Source organism: Prinia subflava, chromosome 32 (genome assembly GCF_021018805.1).
Source record: "Prinia subflava isolate CZ2003 ecotype Zambia chromosome 32, Cam_Psub_1.2, whole genome shotgun sequence".
Classification (NCBI taxonomy): Eukaryota; Metazoa; Chordata; class Aves; order Passeriformes; family Cisticolidae; genus Prinia; species Prinia subflava.
The window spans coordinates 237,279-257,153 of NC_086278.1; the positions used below are offsets into that span (position 1 = coordinate 237,279).

General features: G+C 57.0%; 1 protein-coding gene across 3 annotated transcripts; it reads left to right on the plus strand.

Moving 5' to 3' along the window:
- The first annotated feature begins 2,022 nt into the window (after positions 1-2,022).
- On the plus strand, positions 2,023-17,987 carry TCF7L1 (transcription factor 7 like 1). 3 transcript variants are annotated; one of them, XM_063420614.1, is made up of 12 exons: positions 2,028-2,741; positions 2,820-2,880; positions 3,873-4,000; positions 13,819-13,902; positions 14,169-14,301; positions 14,709-14,811; positions 15,089-15,172; positions 15,691-15,834; positions 15,909-16,068; positions 16,467-16,574; positions 16,790-16,850; positions 16,918-17,987. In XM_063420614.1, exons 1-12 carry the CDS (start codon positions 2,094-2,096, stop codon positions 17,364-17,366), a joined length of 2,163 nt encoding a protein of 720 aa, XP_063276684.1. In that variant the 5' UTR covers positions 2,028-2,093; the 3' UTR covers positions 17,367-17,987. The 3 variants fall into 3 exon arrangements, with proteins under 3 accessions (XP_063276685.1, XP_063276683.1, XP_063276684.1); XM_063420613.1 differs by having other exon boundaries at positions 2,026-2,880; XM_063420615.1 differs by lacking the exon at positions 15,691-15,834 and having other exon boundaries at positions 2,023-2,880.
- Positions 17,988-19,875: the final 1,888 nt, after the last annotated feature.

Consider the following 19,875-nt stretch of genomic DNA (forward strand, 5'->3'; position numbering starts at 1 on the left):
CCATCTGGCTGGCACCGCGCCGCCACCGCGTGGGGAAGGGTTGCTCGGAGGATTTCGGGGTGGCCCTCCATCGGGTCCCCTTTTTCTCCCTTGAGCCTTCCTCCACATTCGGGGTCTCCAGACTAAAGTTGGGAGAGCAACAAGGACGCGGAGATGGGGGGTTCCCCCAAAACTCCTGCAGCGTCTCACCCCCACCCCTGCGGACTCAGGGGCCACGGGGGGACCAACTCCCCCATGACCCACCACCTTAACTCATCGGGAAAATAACGGGGCCCCGAGCTCTCCCTGCCCCGGGAGGGTAAGGTGGGGTTTAATGAGCCCCTCCAGGCCCCCAGTTTGTCCCCAGAGATAGCGAAGGTTCCAGTGCTCTGTCAGGATTTGTCTCCTTGGGGCTTCTGGCTTCAGGGTTCAAGGGTCCTGAGGCACTTAGAAGTCCCGGGGTTGCTGTAGGTCCTGGGGTACCTGAGGGTCCCAGGTTGTCCAAGGGTTCTGGGGGTGGCTGAGAGTCCTGGGGTGTTCAAGAGTCCCAGAGTGGCCAAAGGTCATGGGGTGTGTGCTGGGTCCTGGGGTACCTGAGGGTCCCAAATCCGGACTTCCTGGAGTGACCAAGGTAAAGGAACAGTGGAAGGTCCTGGGGTGGTTGAGGGTCCCATGGTGGCTGAAGATCCTGGGGTGTCAGATGGTCCCACCTTACACCCCTCATCCCCTCCATCCCATGGATCCCCCATCTATTCATCTGATCATCACCCCAAGAACACCAGATGTCACCTCCTGGTTGATGAAACCCATTGAGGAGGCTCTCCTGTGTTTATAGGACCTACAAAAATGTTGGGAAACACCCCAAAACTGCAGGGCTACCAGTGCCTTCTTTATGATTTAGGAAGTCATACAAGCGCAAAGTTTTGGGGCACCTGGGGAGTGCTGGGTGGCATGGGATGTTCACTCTTCACGTCCCCTGTTGGGAACCAGCCACCTCCTCACACCTTGAGGATTCGTCCCATGTTATTTATGGGAAATATGGGCAAAAATAATGCATAAGGGGATTATTTACATTTTTTAGCATCCTGGGACTCACACAGACCCCTGGACATGTACCCCTAAACAAGGAGCTGTCTGGGAAGGGGCAGATGTGAACTTCCCATTCAGCACGTGGCTGGAAATGTTAATTAAACACAGGGCAATAAAACATCTGGAGGGCTGAGAGTGGGGAAGGGCCAGCCGGCACGACCCCCCGCAGCTGCCTCCTGCTTTTCCTTGGGAATCTTGGGCAGGGGGGACTGGGGTCACCAGCGATTTCGATGATACAAAAGCCTTTTCATGAAGTATTTCAGGCAAAGCAACTGAAGAACCTTTGTGGCGCAGAGCAAGGGGCTGCCGGGGGGGGGGGGTGGGGTATGGCGGGTGGTGGCCCCAGGGGTTTGGGGGCTGGAGATGGCTGGAGATTGGGGTTCACGGTCAGGCTGTGGGTGATGGGATGGGACAAAGACAATGGTTTGGATATGGTGGATTAAACCCCCTTTGGTGCCACCCCACCAGCCCTGCAAGTGCCTGTCATGGGGGAACAAGCCCGCCCTGTAAAAAAAAAAAAAAAAAAGTGGAAAAAGGTTTTTAAGAGGACTCTATCCTGCAGGCTGGCAGGTCCCATCATGGCAGTACCCTGCTTCCAGTGTGGGGAGGGATGGGCATCTCCCTCTGAGTATTCTCTAGGGTAGGGGCAGGGGCACTGGGGTGTACTGGGGTCGCTCTGGTGTTGTGAAACACATGGGTGGGACAGGGACACCGTGGCAAGCCAAGGTCTCCCTAGTGACATGTGGGCTCTCCTGATACATGGAAACACACAAATGCGATACATGCACCCTGGCAGGACAGGAATGGTGGAGTGAGGGGCACCCTGGGTAGGATGGGGGCACTCAGGGAGGGTGGAGACAACTGAATGGGATGGGGGCACCCAGATGGGAGGGGACACCCTGGGACGGATGAGGGGACTTAGGGCATGATGGGGAGACTAGGGCAGGGTGGGAGGCACACGGACGGAATGGGGGAGACAGTGGGTAAGCTGAGAACACTCAGATGTGTCAGAAGTGTCACTCCGTATGGAATGGGGAGACCACGGGTGGAACGGAAACGCTCGGATGGGAGGTGACACCCTGCATGGGACGGGGCGACCCCAGCTGGGGCATCCTGGAAAAGGTGGAGGAACCCTGGATGGGATGAGGACGGCACGGACGGGATGGGGAGAGCCGGAACAGGACGGGGCTCCCCGAACTTGCAGGGAGCCCCGGACGCGGAGGGACCGAGCGTCGCCCCGTGGGCGCCCCGTGGGCAGCGGGGCCGCTCCGCCGGCGGGGCCGGTGCGGAGCCGGCGGCAGGAGCAGTGCGGAGCGGTGCGGGCCCGGCGGGGCGGTGCGAGCCCCTGCCCGGCCCCCGGTGTCGGTTTGCATCCCGGCTCCTCCCCGCCCCGCCGCCCCGCGCATTCCCGACCCTCCGGGCGGTGGCGGCGGCGGCGGCGGGGCCCGGCGGGGCCGGGGCGGGACCCCACGATGCCGCAGCTGGAACCGACGGGGGGAGACGACTTGGGGGCCCCCGACGAGCTCATCGCCTTCCAGGACGAGGGCGAGGAGCAGGACAAGGGCGCGGGGCGCGGCTCGGCCCACGGGGACCTAGACGAGCTCAAGTCCTCGCTGGTCAGCGAGACCGAGAACCGGGGGGTCCCCGGCCCCGTAGTCGGCCCCGGCCCCGAGGTGAGGCGAGGGACGGCGGGGAGCCGGGGGGAGGCGCCCCCCGCCCGGCCCCGCTCCGCTCACCGCCTCTCCCCGCAGGCGGAGGGGCCCCCGCCGCCCCGGGAAAGTTTCCAGAAGCCGCGGGACTCTCTGGCAGAAGGTACCGGACCCCCGCTCCCGGCGCCCCCCTGCTCCCCTCCACATCCCCCGGGACTGGCCGTCACTTCCCAACTTCTTTGTTTCCGCCCCCGGCTGCGGGCGGGACCCCTTGTGTGCCCCTCCGTCTCCCCTCCCGTGTCCTGCAGTTCTCCGCATGGTGTCTCTCACAGTCGTGTCCTCACCCCCCGTGTGTGTCCCCCCCGTATCCCACCCGCCGTGTTCCTCTCCCTGGTGTCCTCAAACCCCCCCCCCCCGCTCCCCCAATTCCCCTCTCCATGTCCTCACCCTCGTGTCCTCGCCCCCCCGTGTGTCCATCCGCCGTGTCCCCCAGTTCAGCTCCCCGTGTCTGGCCCCCGTCTCTGCCCTCCCGTCGTGACCCCTCTCCCGCCCCCCCGCGCCAGTAACCGGCTCCGGTTGCTTCCCCACCGATGGATGGGTGCCCCCCGTGGCTCCACGGAGCAGCCGGGCTCGGGACACCCCCACGGCTGGGTCCTTTCGGGGAGTGATGAGCCCCGGGACCCGCCGCTCCCCGGGACTTCCCCCGTACAGCTGAGATCCCCCTCCCGTGGGGACCGCACTCCCCGGAAGATTCAAGAACACCCCCAAGAGACTCGGACACCCCAGAGGGACCTGTCCGGGCCCCTCCCCAGCAGGGATGCCCCAACAGATCCCCCTAAAGGACTTGCACACCCCCAGAGGAATATACCCAGGTGCCCCTCAAGTGGGAACTCCTAGAAAATTAAGGATTCCCCCCAGGCGACATGGGCATCCCGAGAGGAACCCACCCACGCCCCGTAAATGCGGATCACCCTCCACGAGAACCAAGGACTCCCACAAAATTACTTGAGCAGCCTCCCCCAAGTGGAGACCCCCAGAAGGACCAGGGACCTCCCCCAAGGGGCTTGGGTATCCCCAGAGGGACTTCCCCGGGCCCCCCATGCACTCAGCCTTGTCCTCCTCCTCCTGATCCCCCCGCCTTCCTTCTCTCCCCAGTGGTCAGACGACAAGACGGGGGTTTTTTTAAGGGCCCTCCCTATCCCGGCTACCCCTTCCTGATGCTCCCTGAGCTGGGCAGCCCCTACCTCGCCAATGGAGCCCTCTCCCCAGGCGGAGCCCGCACCGTAAGTGCCCTCTCGGACCCTCCCTAACCCCCCAGCCTCTCCTCACCTTTTGCGGGTGCTCAGGCCCCCCTAAGTCTCATAGCCTGTCCTGCAGGAAAGAGATCGCATGATGCTAAAGAAAAACCCTAAGAAAATCGGTTTATTTCCTTTATTTTTGGTTCACTTTGCCCCTTTGCGGGGGGGGGGGGGGTGGCGGAAGTTTGGGGGGGCTTTACTCTGGGGGACCCGCCCCGAAACCTGACCCTGAGCTGCCGCTTTTCTCATTTAAAAGGGTTTTAAAGCCGTTAATGGGCCAACATTGGCCTCGGGGGGAGAAGTGATGAAGCAAATTGAGCGAGAACTGGGGGGGAGGGGGAAGAGAGGGGGCGCGACCCCCTCCCCTCAGCAGGGTCCCTCGACCCCCGAACCATCCCACTGAACTTCTTGGGCAGCATCGTAAAGTAATTTCAGGGATGTAAAGGTATTTTAGGAACGTAAGGTGTTCCCTATGTGGCCCTACAGTGCCATCCTGGGAGGAAGTCTCAGCGCTTCCCCCCTTTCCCCCCCCCCCCCCCGAGGGACGAGGGAATTCTCAACCCTCGGGAGGGTCCTGAGCCATCGAGAGGGATGCTGACCCGCTGGTGGTACCCGCACCTCACTCCTGATTGTCCAGGTGTATTTCTCGCTCCAGTGATGCTTTTCCACGTATTATTTCTCCGGATCCATAGGGAACTCCGTTCCCATATTGAATGTATATGGGATAACAATATTGTGGCATTTATAATGGTTTGAAATCCAGAATCCAGTTGGTCCGCGTGGAGAGTTTTCCATATTTCAGGTTTTTCTACTTTTGCTTTCCTGGAAGCAACTGGTTGGAGTGGCCGTGAAGTGCAAATCCCGGGATGGGGAGGGCAGATAAGCTAATTATCTCGGTATTTTGCCGGCAGCTGGATAAAGGTTGTATTCCAAATTTGTCACTCTTGGGATTATGAGGTTTGGGGGATGAAGAAGGACTGACCTCGGTGCCAAACACTGCCAAGGAATTTGGGATAATGAGAAGGGATTGGGGTTGGGATCCGTCACAAGCAGCCGCTAACGATGATTTAATGAATCCCAGTAAGGGGATTAATTAGCGGGCTGGAGGGGGTGTCACCTCCGGATGTTTTAGAGAGATGAGTGGGGTTGGAAAAGCATGTATTGGGGCTGAATTCTGACGGACTGGGGCCTCTGCATGGAGCCACGTTAGTGAGGGTTGTGTGTGGGGCAACTGGGGATGCTGGGGGTGAGTTGGGTCAGTTTTGATGCCACTAGGTGAGGCCCTGCTGGATCTCACGGGCAGACATGAACAGAGAGCAGCCGAGCTCTGTGCCCATCACCAAGCCCCCTTCCATGAGCTGCCATGGCATGGCAGCACAGGGATCCCGCAGATCCCAGGATGTCATCATGCCTAGTGCAGCGGGATAGGCACAGTGTCCCTGATCCCATATTGGATCTGTTTGGGTACAGCATCTCTGATCCTGTACCACATCCAGCAAGGCTCAACATCCTTCTGTTACATCTGTAACAGAAAGCGGCAGGACAGAGCATCCTTGATCCTGGTCTGGATCCAGCCAGGCACAGCATCTTTGATCCTGTACTGGATCCTTTTGGGTGCAGCATCCTCAGTCCCAAACCAGATCCTGCTGGGCACAACATGCTTGATCTCGTATTGGATCCAGGCTCCGCGTCACTGATCCTGTTCCTGATCCATCCAGGCACAGCATCCCTGATCCCATATTAAATCCATCTGGGCACAGCATCCTGGATCTGATACTGAATCCATCCAGGCTCAGTCTCTTCAATCCCATACCGCAACCATCTGGGAACAGAGTCCTTGATCCTGTACCAGACCGATCTGGACACAGCATCCCTGGTCCCCTACCGGATATATCCAGGCACAGCCTTCCCAATCCTCTGCTGGAAGCAGTTTCCCAATCCCTTCTGGATCCAGCTGGGTGCAGCATCCCCACATGCAGCATCGTCTGAAGGCACTGAGCTTGCCAAACCCACCTCCCACCCTCATCCCGGAGGTTCTGGATGAGCTTGGACATGTGGAACACCAGGGTGGCAGGAGGCACAGGCTGCCTTCGGAGCCATCTTTTTCTTGTTTCCTTCTTTTTTTGCCCCAGCATTGGAGGAAATAAACTGATCTGCAGGATCCAGCCATCCCGGTGGCCATGGCATCCAGCCTCAGATGTTGCAGCCAGGTGCTGTGGATTAAACTGCATGGAAAAGAAAGATTTTGAGAGAAGAAACCCAAACCCCAGATAATCTCCATGGCTGGGAAATGCTCTGAGGAGGTGGTCAGGACAGTGGTGGACCCTGGGGATGGATGAGTCTGCAGATGCCAGGGCTAGCCAAACAACTGGAGGACTTTTTTCTGGAATACCAGGCAGGAAAGAAGTGCTTCTGCATTTCTCCACTCCAAAATCTTTAGAAATCTGGAATGTCTATGGAAATCTAGGAAATATTTAGGAATCTGGTTACTCCAAACAAGGAGTCCCATCCCTATGCCAACCCACCAAGCACCTATGGATGGATGCTCCTGCTCTTCAATCTGGGTGAATTCACTTTGCTCCTGGGTTATTTCCAAATGGGATCCTGGAATTTGGGAAGTGTCCGTGGTCCCCAGTATCACTTTCCTCGCAATTTCTGTCCAGGGAGTTTTCTGGGGGCTCTGCTCTGATGGTGAAGGAATTTGTTGGAATCTAATGATGGCATTGCTGTTTGGAGCAGCGTTTTTGCCTGGATTTCCTCTTGGAGAATCAGGAATTGGGGACCCATGAGGCTGTGTTTGGCTCCTTGGGATCATTCCCAACAACACAAAGATCTCCAAGGTGGGATGGAAAGGAAATGCTCTGGATATGCATGAGCTGGATGGACGCAAATCCCTCTTGCCATGATGCCAGGTCCATTCCATCAGGATCGTGTGGAGTTGATGGATTTTATCCCAAATCCAGAATGAGACAGATCCATACTGGGGTAAAATCTCATCCCAGCATCTTTCTCCTGCTTGGGAAGTGGATGGGAACCAGGCATGGCATTGCCGGAGCATTGAAGCCAAGACCATGCACAGGATTGGCATTATTCCCAAAAAAAAACCAGTTTAACCCCAGGAATTCGAGTCTGGAGGCGAGGATTTAAATAAATCCAAACCTTCCTCAGGCATGGAATTCCATCCAAACAGCTCTCCTGATGCCATGCCGGTGTAATTAATGCACCTCGATGTAATTAATGTGCCTCGGCAGACTGCGATCTCAAAATAAATGAGAGAAAAATCCATAACCTGGGCTTATTCTGGCTTTTCTTTGCGCCGTTCCTGCGATGAATTCCCGAGGATACAGAGCCGTATCTGTTTCCTAAAGAAAATAGATCCTTAACTGCGCTGCTGCCAAAGAAAATGATTAAAATACAGATTTTTGGCAGGAAAAAGGGTTGCTCCAAAAACCGGGCGGGTCTTGCTGGCAGTTCTGGCAGAGCGTGGAGGGTTTTGGCATTGGGATGCGGATGGAGGTATTGGAATGGGGGAATTTTTCCGGCGTGGGGGCTCACTTGATGCTCAGCATCCTCGGACCACGAGAGTTCCTTCTTCCTCCTGCACTAATTCGTGATTTTCTGGTTTATTTGGAATTTTCCCCTCATCAATGCTGCCTTCCTTCCCCATTTGGAAAATATTAAGGAAAAATCCTATTTTTTCGCACTTTTTTGGCTTGTCCGTGTTGCTCTGTGCAGCTGCTGGGTTGTTCCAGTTCTCCCGGCTCTCAGCCCTCCCCGTGCCTCAGTTTCCCTACTCCCAGACTCTCCCGCCTGCTCTGCAGAGCTGCCGCACACAATGGCCCCTTTATCCCGCTCCTTAATTATGCTCTTCGGCTAATTACCCTGCGGGCGGAGTTTGTAGACCTACAGGAGGTTTCCACTCCCCCCACCCCCCAAATCTCCCTCCTCCCTCCTTTTCTAACACGATTCCCAAATTAAAGCGATGAAGTAAGTGCTCGGGGCGCCTCTGCTCAGCCCTGGGATTGTTTCGGGACTGAGGCGCATTCATCATCCTTCTGGAATTCCCAGCAGCTGCTTTTCATTAGTTTTCCTTCCTTGAAGTCGCTGGCGGGAGCTTGGGAGGGAAGAGGAACCCGGGGGGAAGTGCCCGGTGCATCCTGGATGGAGGAAGAGGAGGGATAAGGGAAGAAGGGGTCGGGACCGGGATCGGGTGTTGTGTTCCGTCTCTCGGAGATGGGGGGGGAAAGGGGGATGGAGTGTGCGAAGATTGTCCGAGGAGGAGGGGAAGGGAGTGATGTGCCCCTTCCCAGCTTGCCTCTTCTTTCTGTTGTTTTCTGGCAACGATTTCACCCTGTGCGTTCACCCTGGGAATCCAGGAGCCTTTGGGGTCCCGGAGCCCTGGGGACACTGCTCAGGGCTCTGGCAGAGGGCAGGTGAGGTGGCAGGATGGGGACCGGGCAGTGCTGGTGTCCCATGGGTGCTGCAGCACCCGCTGAAGGATGCTGTGAGGAGTTGTTGGTGCCGGGGCAGTCTGAGCCTGCTGCTCCCGCTGGGATCTCCCGTGGATGCAGGGACATGAATGGATCCATTGAGGCTGGGGCTGGGAGCTGCAGACAAAAGCCTCGGGGCAGCAGCAGGATTCAGGGCCACTGGGTTTGGGGACAGGGAGGAGGGGGCAGGGAGTGGGGTCGTGCCCCATGGCCAGTGTGTGCCAGGGGCATTCAAAGGCGAAGCGTACTTGGGGCACCCATGGGTGGGGAAAGCTTGGGGTGTCCGTGGGATGCTCGAGTCACGCAGGGGAAAGGAATGTTCAGGTCCTCTGTGGGGGGAGTGTGCTTGGGGCACCCATGGGTGAGGGAAGCTTGGGGTGCTCAGGGCACCCACGTGTTGGGTGTCCTGGTGCCAGGGCCGCTCTGGGCTGAGGCTCTGTTCTGACTGGTGTCCTGGCAGTGCTCCAGCCTCATCCCGCTGCCTCCTATCCCTCCCATCTTGCCTTTCCTCTCCCGCCTTCCTTGGCAGATCTGGGACCGAGTTCTTCAGCAGATGCCACCGGTGTCCTCAGGGTGGGGACATGGGACCTGTGGGTGGAGATGAGGCTGCACAAGTGCCACCACTCCAAGCTCATCCCAAATGGAGGAGTGTTTTTACTTATTTTTCGTCTCCCAGCCACTTTTTCCACCTTCCCATCCCAGCCCCACTAGCATTTCCCATCTGGTATCTCTGGGTGTGTTACGGGAATGGGCAAACATCTGTTGTTACAGTGTCACAAACCCTCATTCCCCAAAATCCTTGACCCCACCTGGGACACCCTTTGCCTGGCCAGTGTCACCCAAAAAATGCCAAAAGGGGACATGGTGATGTCTCCTGCATCACCCTCGTATAGCCCTTTGGAAACCCTAAATCCTGATGGGAAAATAACCCTTACCAGGAATTTTTGGGGTTCTCCCTGGGATGTGGGGATGCAGGAGACCCTCCCAAAAGTCTCCTGGCTGGAATTTGTCATCCTGGTGTTCATGGGCAACATCTGGAGGAGATTATTTGGCTGGGAAGCAGATGGATGGTGGGGGTGGGGGAGAGATTTATGTCTCATTCCCTGGGCTGTAAATCCCACTGTAACTGGGATTTCTCCCTTCCCAGTTATCCCAGGGAAGCAGAACGCAGCAGCTGCAGTGCAAGGTTGTGGGATGAGTGATGGGCTCTGTGGGGCTGGGATGCTCCTGGGTTTTCTCCCTGATTTTTAGAATTGGGGTGATTTGTTGGGGTGTGAAGGACACCCCATTGTGGCTCAGGAGGATGAGAGACCAGGTCCCTACTTTCCCCTGTCCTTTCCCCCCCTTCCTCCACCCGTTTTTTCCCTGGTTTGGGGCTTCCCCCCAATCCCTGTTGGCATGATCCCCATCTGCTGCATCCCTGGGTGCAGCCTCAGACCCTCCTGCCAGGGCAGATTTGGGATTTTTTCCACATTCTTTGTGCCCAAGCACAAAGTTTTAGGACCTGGATGATGCACTGAGCCCAGAATCCCTATTTCTCTCCTTAATCCCATCTCCCTGTTACTCCTGAAGCCAAATTTGGGTGATTTTTTTCCCAAACAAGCCAGTGTCACTGCTCAAATCTGGATCTTGGGATGCCATGGGGCTGCAGTGGCCACACCTGCACAAAGGTTTTGAGGGCCTCCATTAAACAGCCTACAAACCCCCATTTTCTGCCCTAATGCTTGGCCTGTCCTGTCTTGCCTGGCATGATTTTGGGATGAATTTTGAGGGAAAAGGGCTGAAGCAGAGGCAAAAAGGGGAAGGCTTGTTTGTTATCCTGCAGCTATGTTAACGGGCTGGGGGTCTCTGGAGGGGCTCAGGAGACTTTGCAAAGCCGTGGGAATTTGGGCTGGAAAAGGGATTGTCATGAGAATGGACAACTAGGGGTTGCTATTCCCCACTTCCTGTCCTGGGACAAAAGGATGGATGTTTAAATGCATGGATGCTTACGGGAATCTTCCTGGGTGCCTTCCAGCTCATCTAGGGGGTTTTGGGGATGGGGATGAAGCACTCACATGCTGGGATCACTTGAATCTTCTCCATGGTGGTTCCTGCAGGATCATTTCTGGGCTGGAGCATCTGCAGGCAAAGGGAAAAGCCAGCAAAGAGGCTCCTGCCCCAGAGCCTCTGGCAAAATTGTCCCAAACAGACCTTTCCTCTGCAAAATGAGGCCACTGAGTACCAAGCCTGAGGCTTTGATCCCAGCAGAGAGGAGCCTGTGCTGAGACAGGGAGCATTGGGATAAATGATGGAATGTGCAGCACTGGCATGAGTTGCAGAGCCTGGAAAAAGGAGCAGTGGGAAGGGAAGTGTTGGGATGGGTGATCCTGGGACACCTGGATATGGTGCATCCAGCCTGGAAAACCCATTTCCCTCAAAAATCACGTCTTACCTGCATGGCAATGCTGGGACACACTGTCCTGGGACCAGGACACCAGGACAAGAGGTGCTGGGACACATGACACCGTGACAGACCATGCTGGGACCTGCGACATCAGCACACTGAATGCCAGGATGTGCAATCCTGGGATGTGCAGTCCCAGGGACATGCGATAGTGGGACACAACACCAGGATGTGACACACTGGGACGTGCAGTCCTGGGACACGGAGCAGCCACCCGGACGTGCCACACCAGGATCCACGATGTTGGCACGTGCCACAGCAGGACACGCAGCCCCAGGCCAGCCCCAGGCAGGGCTTTTCAAGGGAAATCATCACAACTGGATTGATCCCTGTGCAAAGGAGAAGCGGAAATCCTCTCATGAATGCCCTTAATTGGACATTAGGAGGTCCCCTGTCCCCTTCTGCTCTGGGGTCTGGGGGCTCCCAGAGGGATGGGCTGCAGCAGGGAGGGGGTTATCCCTGGTTTTAATTGGCTGATAACAAGGACCCAGGACTGGCTTTAATCTCTATGGAATGTGACCGATTTTCAACTGTTTTCCTTTTTTTTTTTTTTTTTTCTTGCTGCTGTTTCACAGCTCAGACCTCCATGTGGGGGGACAGTGGGGGCTGTGTCCCAGCTGGAGCCAAGGGGTGTGGGGGGTCATTTTTCCACATCACCACTGAACCATTCACCAGCTCCCCTGGCTTTGTATATTTTGAAAGAGTCCCCCCTCTTCCTCTGCCGCCCTTCCCCTTTCCCTTCCTCAGGCTCCTGAAATGGCCTCAAAATGAAAATCAGCCTTTTATCCCCCAAACCTTCCCCCACTGCTGTCCCCTCTGTGCCGCCTCCCCGCCTCCCCCTGTCCCTTCACGCCTTCTCCACTTACAGAGCAGCCCAGAAAGCCCCTTTGTGATGGGGAGGGGGTGGGGGCTGGGGCTGGGGGGGTCAGGGAGCCCCTTGGGATGTGGGGGGGGCATCTCCTGGCCCTTTCCTGGACATGGTCACAGGGGACACGGTGGGTGAGCACTGAGTGCTCAGAGTGTGAGGTCTTGGCTAGGGACAGGTCCCCAGTGCCACCCCAGGGTGGCTGCAAGCGTGGCTGTGGAGCTGTTGGGACATTTTGGCTGCCCTGGCACTGTGGGTCTCCCAGCTTTGTGAGGGTGCATCAAAGCTGCCACTTCAGGACCAGCTCCTTCATCCTAGGGAGTGCTAGGTCACAGTGAACTCACAGGTGACAGTGAGCCTGGGGTGACAGTGAGCTGGCAGTGACCAGCCCACAGGGGACAGTGAGCTCACAGGTGATGTGGGGCTGCAGGTCAGGGTGAGCCCGGAGTCATGGGGCCCTCGCATTCCAGGCGTGCTCTGGTGTCCCAGCTCCTGGCCCCTGCAAGCAGCTGCCAGGGGATGGATCCAGTCATGGCACCTGTGGGACTATCCTGGCAAGAGTCCAAAAGTGCCAAAAGTCTCCCCATGGAGGCAGTGGGAGTGTGGTGCTGTAGTGTCCCTGTGCCAGGATGGGGATGGGAAGTGGCCCCATGGCACCTGGGTTAGGCAGTGAAGGTTTTTGGGGATCCCCTGTGCCAGCAGCTGTGGAAATGGTTGCATCATGAGGAATCCTCATCAGCTTTGGGACTGTGCTGTGCCAGGGGGGCCCTGGGTGGGGGTCCTTGGGTGCCAGCAGGGAGGGGAGACGATGGAGGGTGCTGGGAGGTGTGCTGGAGATGGAGGGGGATGCTGGGGGTGGAGGCATAGGGAGTGCTGGGGATGGAGGGTTCCTGGAGGCAGAGGGAGAAGACTGAAGATGCAGGGAGGGGTACTCGAAATACAGGGACAGGATATCAGAAATGCAGGTGGAGATACTGGAGATGGAGGGGGGATACTGGAGGTGCAGACGGGGATGCAGGGCTAGTGCTGGATGGGATGAGAGGCAAGGGGCATGCTGGAGACAGAGGACAGCCAGAGGTGCTGCAGGGGACAAACAGGACACTTTGGGGATGACAGAAGGCCGTGTGAGGGGGGAGCAATCCCCCAGCCCTGGAAGAGTTAACGTTACCCAATCTCCTCCTGGGTTTTCCTTCCAACTGCCTCAGCTGAGGAAGGTCTGTATTTTGGGAAATTCCTGCAGGCAGCTGCTCCAGCCACATTGCCACATTCTCAAGCCCTGGCATCTCCAGGGACTCTCCCTCCCTCCTGCTATCTTTGGGAAATGCCTCTGTCCCCCCAAACACTGCACAAAGTGCCTTTCCTTGAGGGTGCCAAGGAGACACCTCAGTGCCACAGTGAGATGTTAACCCAGAAAGGGAGAAAAACCCCCAAAACCTCTTTGCCACCAGCCCATGGCTTAGGGTGTCCTCAGCTAGGTATGCAGGCAAGGCCGGGGAATATTTTGGGGTTAGAGGGTTGTTTCAGAGCTAGGGAATATTTTGGGATTGGGAGGAAGTTTTGGGTCTGGGAATGTTTTGGGAATAGGGTTTTCTGGAGGGTTGTAGGAATGTTTTGGGGATAGGGTTTTTTTGGAGGGCTGTAGGAATGTTTTGGGGATAGGGTTTTTTTTGGAGGGCTGTAGGAATGTTTTGGGGATAGGGTTTTTTGGAGGGCTGTAGGAATGTTTTGGGGATAGGGTTTTTTGGAGGGCTGTAGGAATGTTTTGGGGCTGAGTGGGATGTTTCAGGGTTGGGAATGCTTTGGGGCTGAGGGATGTTTTGGGATCAGGGGATGCTTTGGGGCTGGGGGTGTTTTGGGGTCAGAGTGTGTTTGAGGCCAGGGGTGGGGTGATTTGGGGCTGGTGGAGATGTTTCAGGACTGGTGCAGTATATTGGGGCAGGGGGTTTTTGGGGCCAGAGGTGTCCAAGGTTCTTGGAGGGCATTGTCCCAATCCCTCCCACAGTACCTGCAGATGAAGTGGCCACTGCTGGACGTGCCGGCCGGGGCCACGCTGAAGGACAGCCGCTCTCCCTCACCCGCCCACCTGGTAAGAGCATTCCCTCCCCATGGGGGTTCCCAGCACCCCCATGATCCTGCAGTCAGGGAATTCCAGAGTGGATTGGCCTGGAAGGGATCCTAAAGACCAAAGTGTCACAATCCTGCCATGGGCAGGGACACCTTCCGCTGGACCAGGTTGCTCCAAGCTGCCTGGAACAGTTCCAAAGATGGGGCACCCGTGGTGATGCTGCCCTGCTGCCCGGGGGGTGTTTGTGGAGGGTGCCACAGGTGCCCTGCCACGCGCTCTCCCCACAGTCCAACAAGGTCCCGGTGGTGCAGCACGCCCATCACGTGCACCCGCTGACCCCGCTCATCACCTACAGCAATGAGCCCTTCCCGCCGGGATCGCCGCCCGGCCACCTCTCCCCAGAGATCGACCCCAAGACGGGTGAGCGGGGCTGGGGAGAGCAGAGGGAACGTGATGGTGTGGGGAACGTGCTGGCAGTGGGGGGCTCTTTATTGGGTGCTGCCTCTGCCTCCCAGGTGGTCTCAACCCAGTCTCTGGGAGGGGGCTGGGGATGCAGCCAGGGACCAGGGGGTTCCTTGCCCAGGGACAGGTCGGGTTTGGGGATGGGGATCCCCCCAAGGCTCCACTGTGGCTGTTTCAGCTCTTCCCAGCCTGGGGTTTTGGGTGCTGAGGGAGATGGGGTTCTCGAAGGGAGGATGCTGAGAGGGAAATGGGATGCTCAGAGGGAGGTGGGGTGCTCAGAAGAAGAGTGCTGGAGGGCACGGGGGGCTCTGAGGCTGCTGTGCCCCTGTTCTGACCTCCCTCCTTGCTCCCTCTTCCCCTCATAGGAATCCCACGGCCGCCGCACCCCCCTGAGCTGCCCCCCTATTACCCGCTGTCACCTGGAGCTGTGGGGCAGCTCCCACACCCGCTGGGCTGGCTCATGCCACAGTAAGGATGGACTGACCCTGGCATAGGGTCCCTGGGAATCCTGGGAGCCCCACTTCTGACTGAGACTCTCCTCCTGCTCCACCTCCTCCCACTTTATCCACTTTTCCTGCAAGCTCAGCAGGATGCTGCAGGCTCCTGTGGGGGGTGGGAAGGGAGGGAGTCCCTACTGCTGGAAAATTTGGGAATCTTGCAGATGGAAATCAGCTGAAGAGCAGTCCAAGGGTGCCCATGAACTGGGAAGGGATCTTTTTTTCCCCTGAAACTCATGTTTTTGTAGGCAAGGACAGCCTGTGTACTCCATTCCTGCTGGTGGTTTCCGGCACCCATATCCTGCCCTTGCCATGAATGCCTCCATGTCCAGGTGGGTCATGGAGGGGGAGGGACCCTCAGGGGCACTCTGGAGAAGGCGGTGGGGTTTGGGACACTTCACTACACACAAAGTATGGGCACAGACCAGTCCCGGGAGATCGGGATGGTCTCCTCGGCTGAAATAGTCCCAGAGAGCGTGGCTGGTCCCCAGGGTGGAGGAATGGGACATCCCATGGGCTCCGGGCATCACTTGGGCTGGATCAGTGTCACCATCTCAAAGCTGGGGAGGGATTTGAGGGCTTTTGGGTGAACTGAGCATCTCCAGCATGGCTTTGGGGAATGCAGCATGGATTTGAGGTTTGCAGAGTAGATTTGAGGTTTCTGGGGTAGATTGGGGTGCTAGCATTGTTTTGGGGTTTCCAGTGTGCATTTGGGGTTCCAGCATGTTCTCAGGGTTTCCAGCTCAACTATGTTGAGGCAGGTGGTCTCTCAGCCCAGGAGGTTCTCAGGGGGGTCTCTGGCTGCCTGTGTGGGGGTGACCACCCCTGCTGTCCTCTCCCTTCGCTGCAGTTTGATGTCCAGCCGCTTCTCTCCGCACATGGTCCCACCGCCCACGCACGGGCTGCACCCCTCGGGCATTCCACACCCCACCATCGTCTCACCCATCGTCAAGCAGGAGCCCTCCCAGCCCAGCACTAGCCCTGGAGGCAGCTCGTGAGTGGGAGCCGGGCTGGCTGTGGGGACAGGGGACTGTCCTGGGGGTCCTCACCCTCTGTCCCTCCTTCCAGGAAATCCCCCGTGGCAGTAAAGAAGGAGGAGGAGAAGAAACCCCACATCAAGAAGCCTCTCAATGCCTTCATGCTGTACATGAAGGAGATGAGGGCCAAGGTGGTGGCTGAGTGCACGCTGAAGGAGAGCGCTGCCATCAACCAGATCCTGGGCCGGCGGGTAGGGTGGGGATCCCCCCATCAGGGAACCCTCAGACCCTCTGGCTTCACTTCTCCCCATGGGTCGGACCCCAGACCTGAGGCATTGCCAGCCCAGGGAGTCCCAGGGAGGTGATGGTGACCTGGGTGGCACTAGGATGGGGAGGGATGGAGCTCTGCAGCCCAGGCCAGCAGGTCCTCAGGGTCAGCAGTGTGGATTTGGGGATTCCAGCCAGCTTTGGGGTGGCCTTGAGGTCTCCAGCATAGTCGGGGCATCCTAGTGTGTATTCAGTGTTTTTGGTGTGCATTTGGGGTATCTGGCCTGGCTCTAGGGTCTCCAGTGTGGATTTGGGGAATCACAGCCTGGCTTTGGGGTTCCGATTGTGGCTCTGGGGTCTCTAGCATGCTCTTCCCCCACAGTGGCACTCGCTGTCACGGGAGGAACAGGCCAAGTACTACGAGCTGGCGCGGAAGGAGCGGCAGCTGCACTCGCAGCTCTACCCGACCTGGTCGGCACGGGACAACTACGTACGTGTGGCCCCTGGCCCCTGACCCCTTCCTGGGGTCTGGCTGGTGGGAGGGGGCTGGCTGTGCTCGAGGGTCAGTGTTCGGGATGCTGCTGGTAGTGGGTGACTGTGCCAAGTCCCTGCAGATGCTCTGGGGCACTGCCAGCCCTGTTGCCCACCACAGCGGCCCCCGTGGTGGCCAAAAGCCACAGAAGAACCCGAAATCATCTTTTCCAGGGCAAGAAAAAGAAGCGAAAGCGCGAGAAGCTGGCACAGCAGCAAAGCCACGACACAGACAGTGAGTACTCCCTGCTCTGCCTCCCCCCGCGCCGGGCTGCGGCCCTCACACTGTGCTGTCCCTCCAGGCTCCCTGCCCTCCAAGAGCAAGAAGCCGTGCGTGCCATACCTGCCGGCTGAGAAGCCGTGTGCCAGCCCGGCCTCATCCCACGGCAGCATGCTGGACTCGCCCGCCACGCCGTCGGCAGCGCTGGCCTCGCCAGCCGCACCGGCCGCCACCCACTCGGAACAGGCCCAGCCACTCTCGCTCACCACCAAGCCGGAGACCAGGGCTCAGCTTGCCATGCATTCCACCATCCTCACCAGCAAAGCCTCCTCTTCTTCCTCTTCCTCCTCCTCCTCTTCCTCCTCCTCCTCCTCCAGCCTTGGCAGCCCGCCCTCGCTCCTCTCCAGACCCATCCCCTTTGCCTCGGTGACCCCCACGGCTCTCCTGTCCTCCCCGCCCGGCTCCATCCCGGCCACCCTGGCCGTGCTGCAGACGCAGCCCCTCTCCCTGGTCACCAAACCTGCTGACTAAGGGAAAAGCCTTGTTTCCCCCTCTGCCCCCCCGTCCCCTTCCCGCTGTACATTGCAGAAGCCACAATCAAGATTCAAATGCAGCCAAAACCATTATTGGTCAATATTTGACCCTTTCTGAACTCTTTGGAAGCAGACTCTGGAGGAAGGTGCTTTCTGCTCAGAGCTGCTGCCAGCAGTCAACCTAAAGACTGTTTTTATTAAAAAAAGGAAAAAAAGAAAAAAAATAATGAAATAGACCCTCCACAAGCTGCTGACGATGGGAATCTCTGTGGGATGAACTGAGTGCCCATTGCTGCCTTGGGGCACAGGGATGAAACCTGCATAGTGATGCCAGCACCAAACACAGTGGGTGTTGACTGGAACTGGCACTCCATCCCAGATCCAGGAGCAGGAATGCCTCCAGCTCCTCCCAAATTCTCCCGTCCTGCTCCCATCCCCAGCTCTGTCCTGGTAAGGAGCTGGATCCTGCCCCAGGGATGCTGCTTCATCGGTGCTGCTCCTGCTTGCAGTCGTGCTGGGGTGGGCAGGGTCTGGAGCTGAGCCCTGGGAGGGGTTGTGTTATCACCTCGAAATCTTGTTATTTTTCACAAAAGGAAATAAAACTACAGCTGCAACTCACTGCGTGAGTGTGGTCTGTTTGGGAAGCACTCACTACTTACCCATTGCCACCTTCCTGGGAAGCACCTTGGGGTGGAACTCCAGTCCTGCTCCTGAGGTCCAGCATCCCCTGAACACCTCTGTCGATGGGCACAGGGAGATTTTGGTGTGTCCATCAACAGTGTACAGTTTGCTGGAGTTATCCAGGCATCAGGACGGGGGGGGTTGGGAGAACCAGTGCCTGAGAAGACAGGGAGTGGGAGTTAGTGGTTCCTCTGTGCCTGCTTCTTCTAAACCAGGGATGAAAAGATTGGGATGAAAAGACTGGGATGAAAAAGGACCAGCAGAAAACCAACCCCAAATGGATTTTCAACCCATTTGGAGTCTTCAGACAGTTCAATACTTGGGCGTATCAGGACTCCTCATTCTCTTTGTATTTTAACTGGAAAAATCCTCAGTTTTTCCCCTGGAACTTATGATTTTGCTTGTTGCAGACTGACTTGGAGCTGCACCTGCCTGGAGCTAATTTATGGGGTTCACAGTCCTGTTCCATTCCCCTCTAGAATTTCCTGCCCTGTTCCTATCTCTCAGGCCCAGCCTGGCTGCTCTCTACCCACAGCCCTCTTGCTTTTTGGGGACCACAGTGTCCCCCAGTTCCCAGGTATGGCAGTGGCAACATCCTAACCATCAGTGATGAGTGAGCCCATCCCGTAGCTGCTGGGTCTGGTGGGACTTTGGTGCATTTGGGAGATCAGTGTCACTTTTTCCTCCTGTTGTGACATTCCTCTTCTCCTTTCCAGTGCTGAGAAGCCACCAGGGAAGTATTTTTATACAAGTGGAGCAGTAGCAGGCACCCGTCAACAGTTAGAGGGGAAAGGGAATTTCATGGTGACTAAGAAGGATCTACCTGTGTTTCCTAGATGTTCTTGATGTTGGTATCCATATCTGCAGCAGATGAGACCTGGATTTCGGGATTTTCATATCAGAGCTGGGCAGAACTACAAAAACTCCCACCTGAACCAGACCCCAACTATAGGCGCTGACACGTGCCCTTGGCTGTGCCCTGGGGACACACCTAGGGCCAGCGCCAGCTCCCAAAACCTTGTGAAAGCTCCTGATGCCTTTGCAAGCAGCAGTGGAACCTCCAGCAGGGGCATGGCTTCTCTATCCAGCTCAGGACCATCATGTGAACAGCTGAAATTCCCAGCTTGGAGCATTGCAGAGCTCCCAGAGTCAAGTTGGGAGCTGCAATTTGAGTACAGCTCACACAGCTGTTGGGTGATCCTCTGAGTGCCCGGAGGACCCTTACTGCTGCACCCAGCACAACCCCAAATTTGGGAGGCGTTTCCATTCCACACTCCAAATTATTGAAATTTCTTGCTTTCAAAGAAAAAAAATTGTGTGAATTCTGCACTGGAGCATGATTACTCCAAGAAGAGCACCCGAGAGAAGCAGCCACGTGTCACACAGTCGTGTGAGCACCGGGGCGAAGAGGATTAGAGTGTCATCCAAAATGTGCGTGGCTGTCACTTGAAAAGAGGCAAAACTGAGCTTTTTTGAGAGAAACTGTTCCAAGAAGCTGTTTTTGGTGAGGAATGCCTGGATGACATGTGGCCCTGCTCTCCCCAACACCAGAAGCAGGCTGCAGACAAACAGCTCCTTGAATTGGATTTCATGGGACATTAGAGGCATGAAGAGACCTGTCACAAGAATTAAATCTGAACCAGAGCCAGACAGCTTCAAACAGATGTTGGGCTTCAGCAGGAGAATATTCCTTTGTTTTACTCAGTGTTTTCCCATACGGAAAAGGAACATCTGTTCCAATGCTTTCGCGGTGCTCCGGAGCTGAGATGGGATGGGATTATCCCTGCCACAAGCAATTGGTCACCAAACCCTCCTGGGCCTTGCTG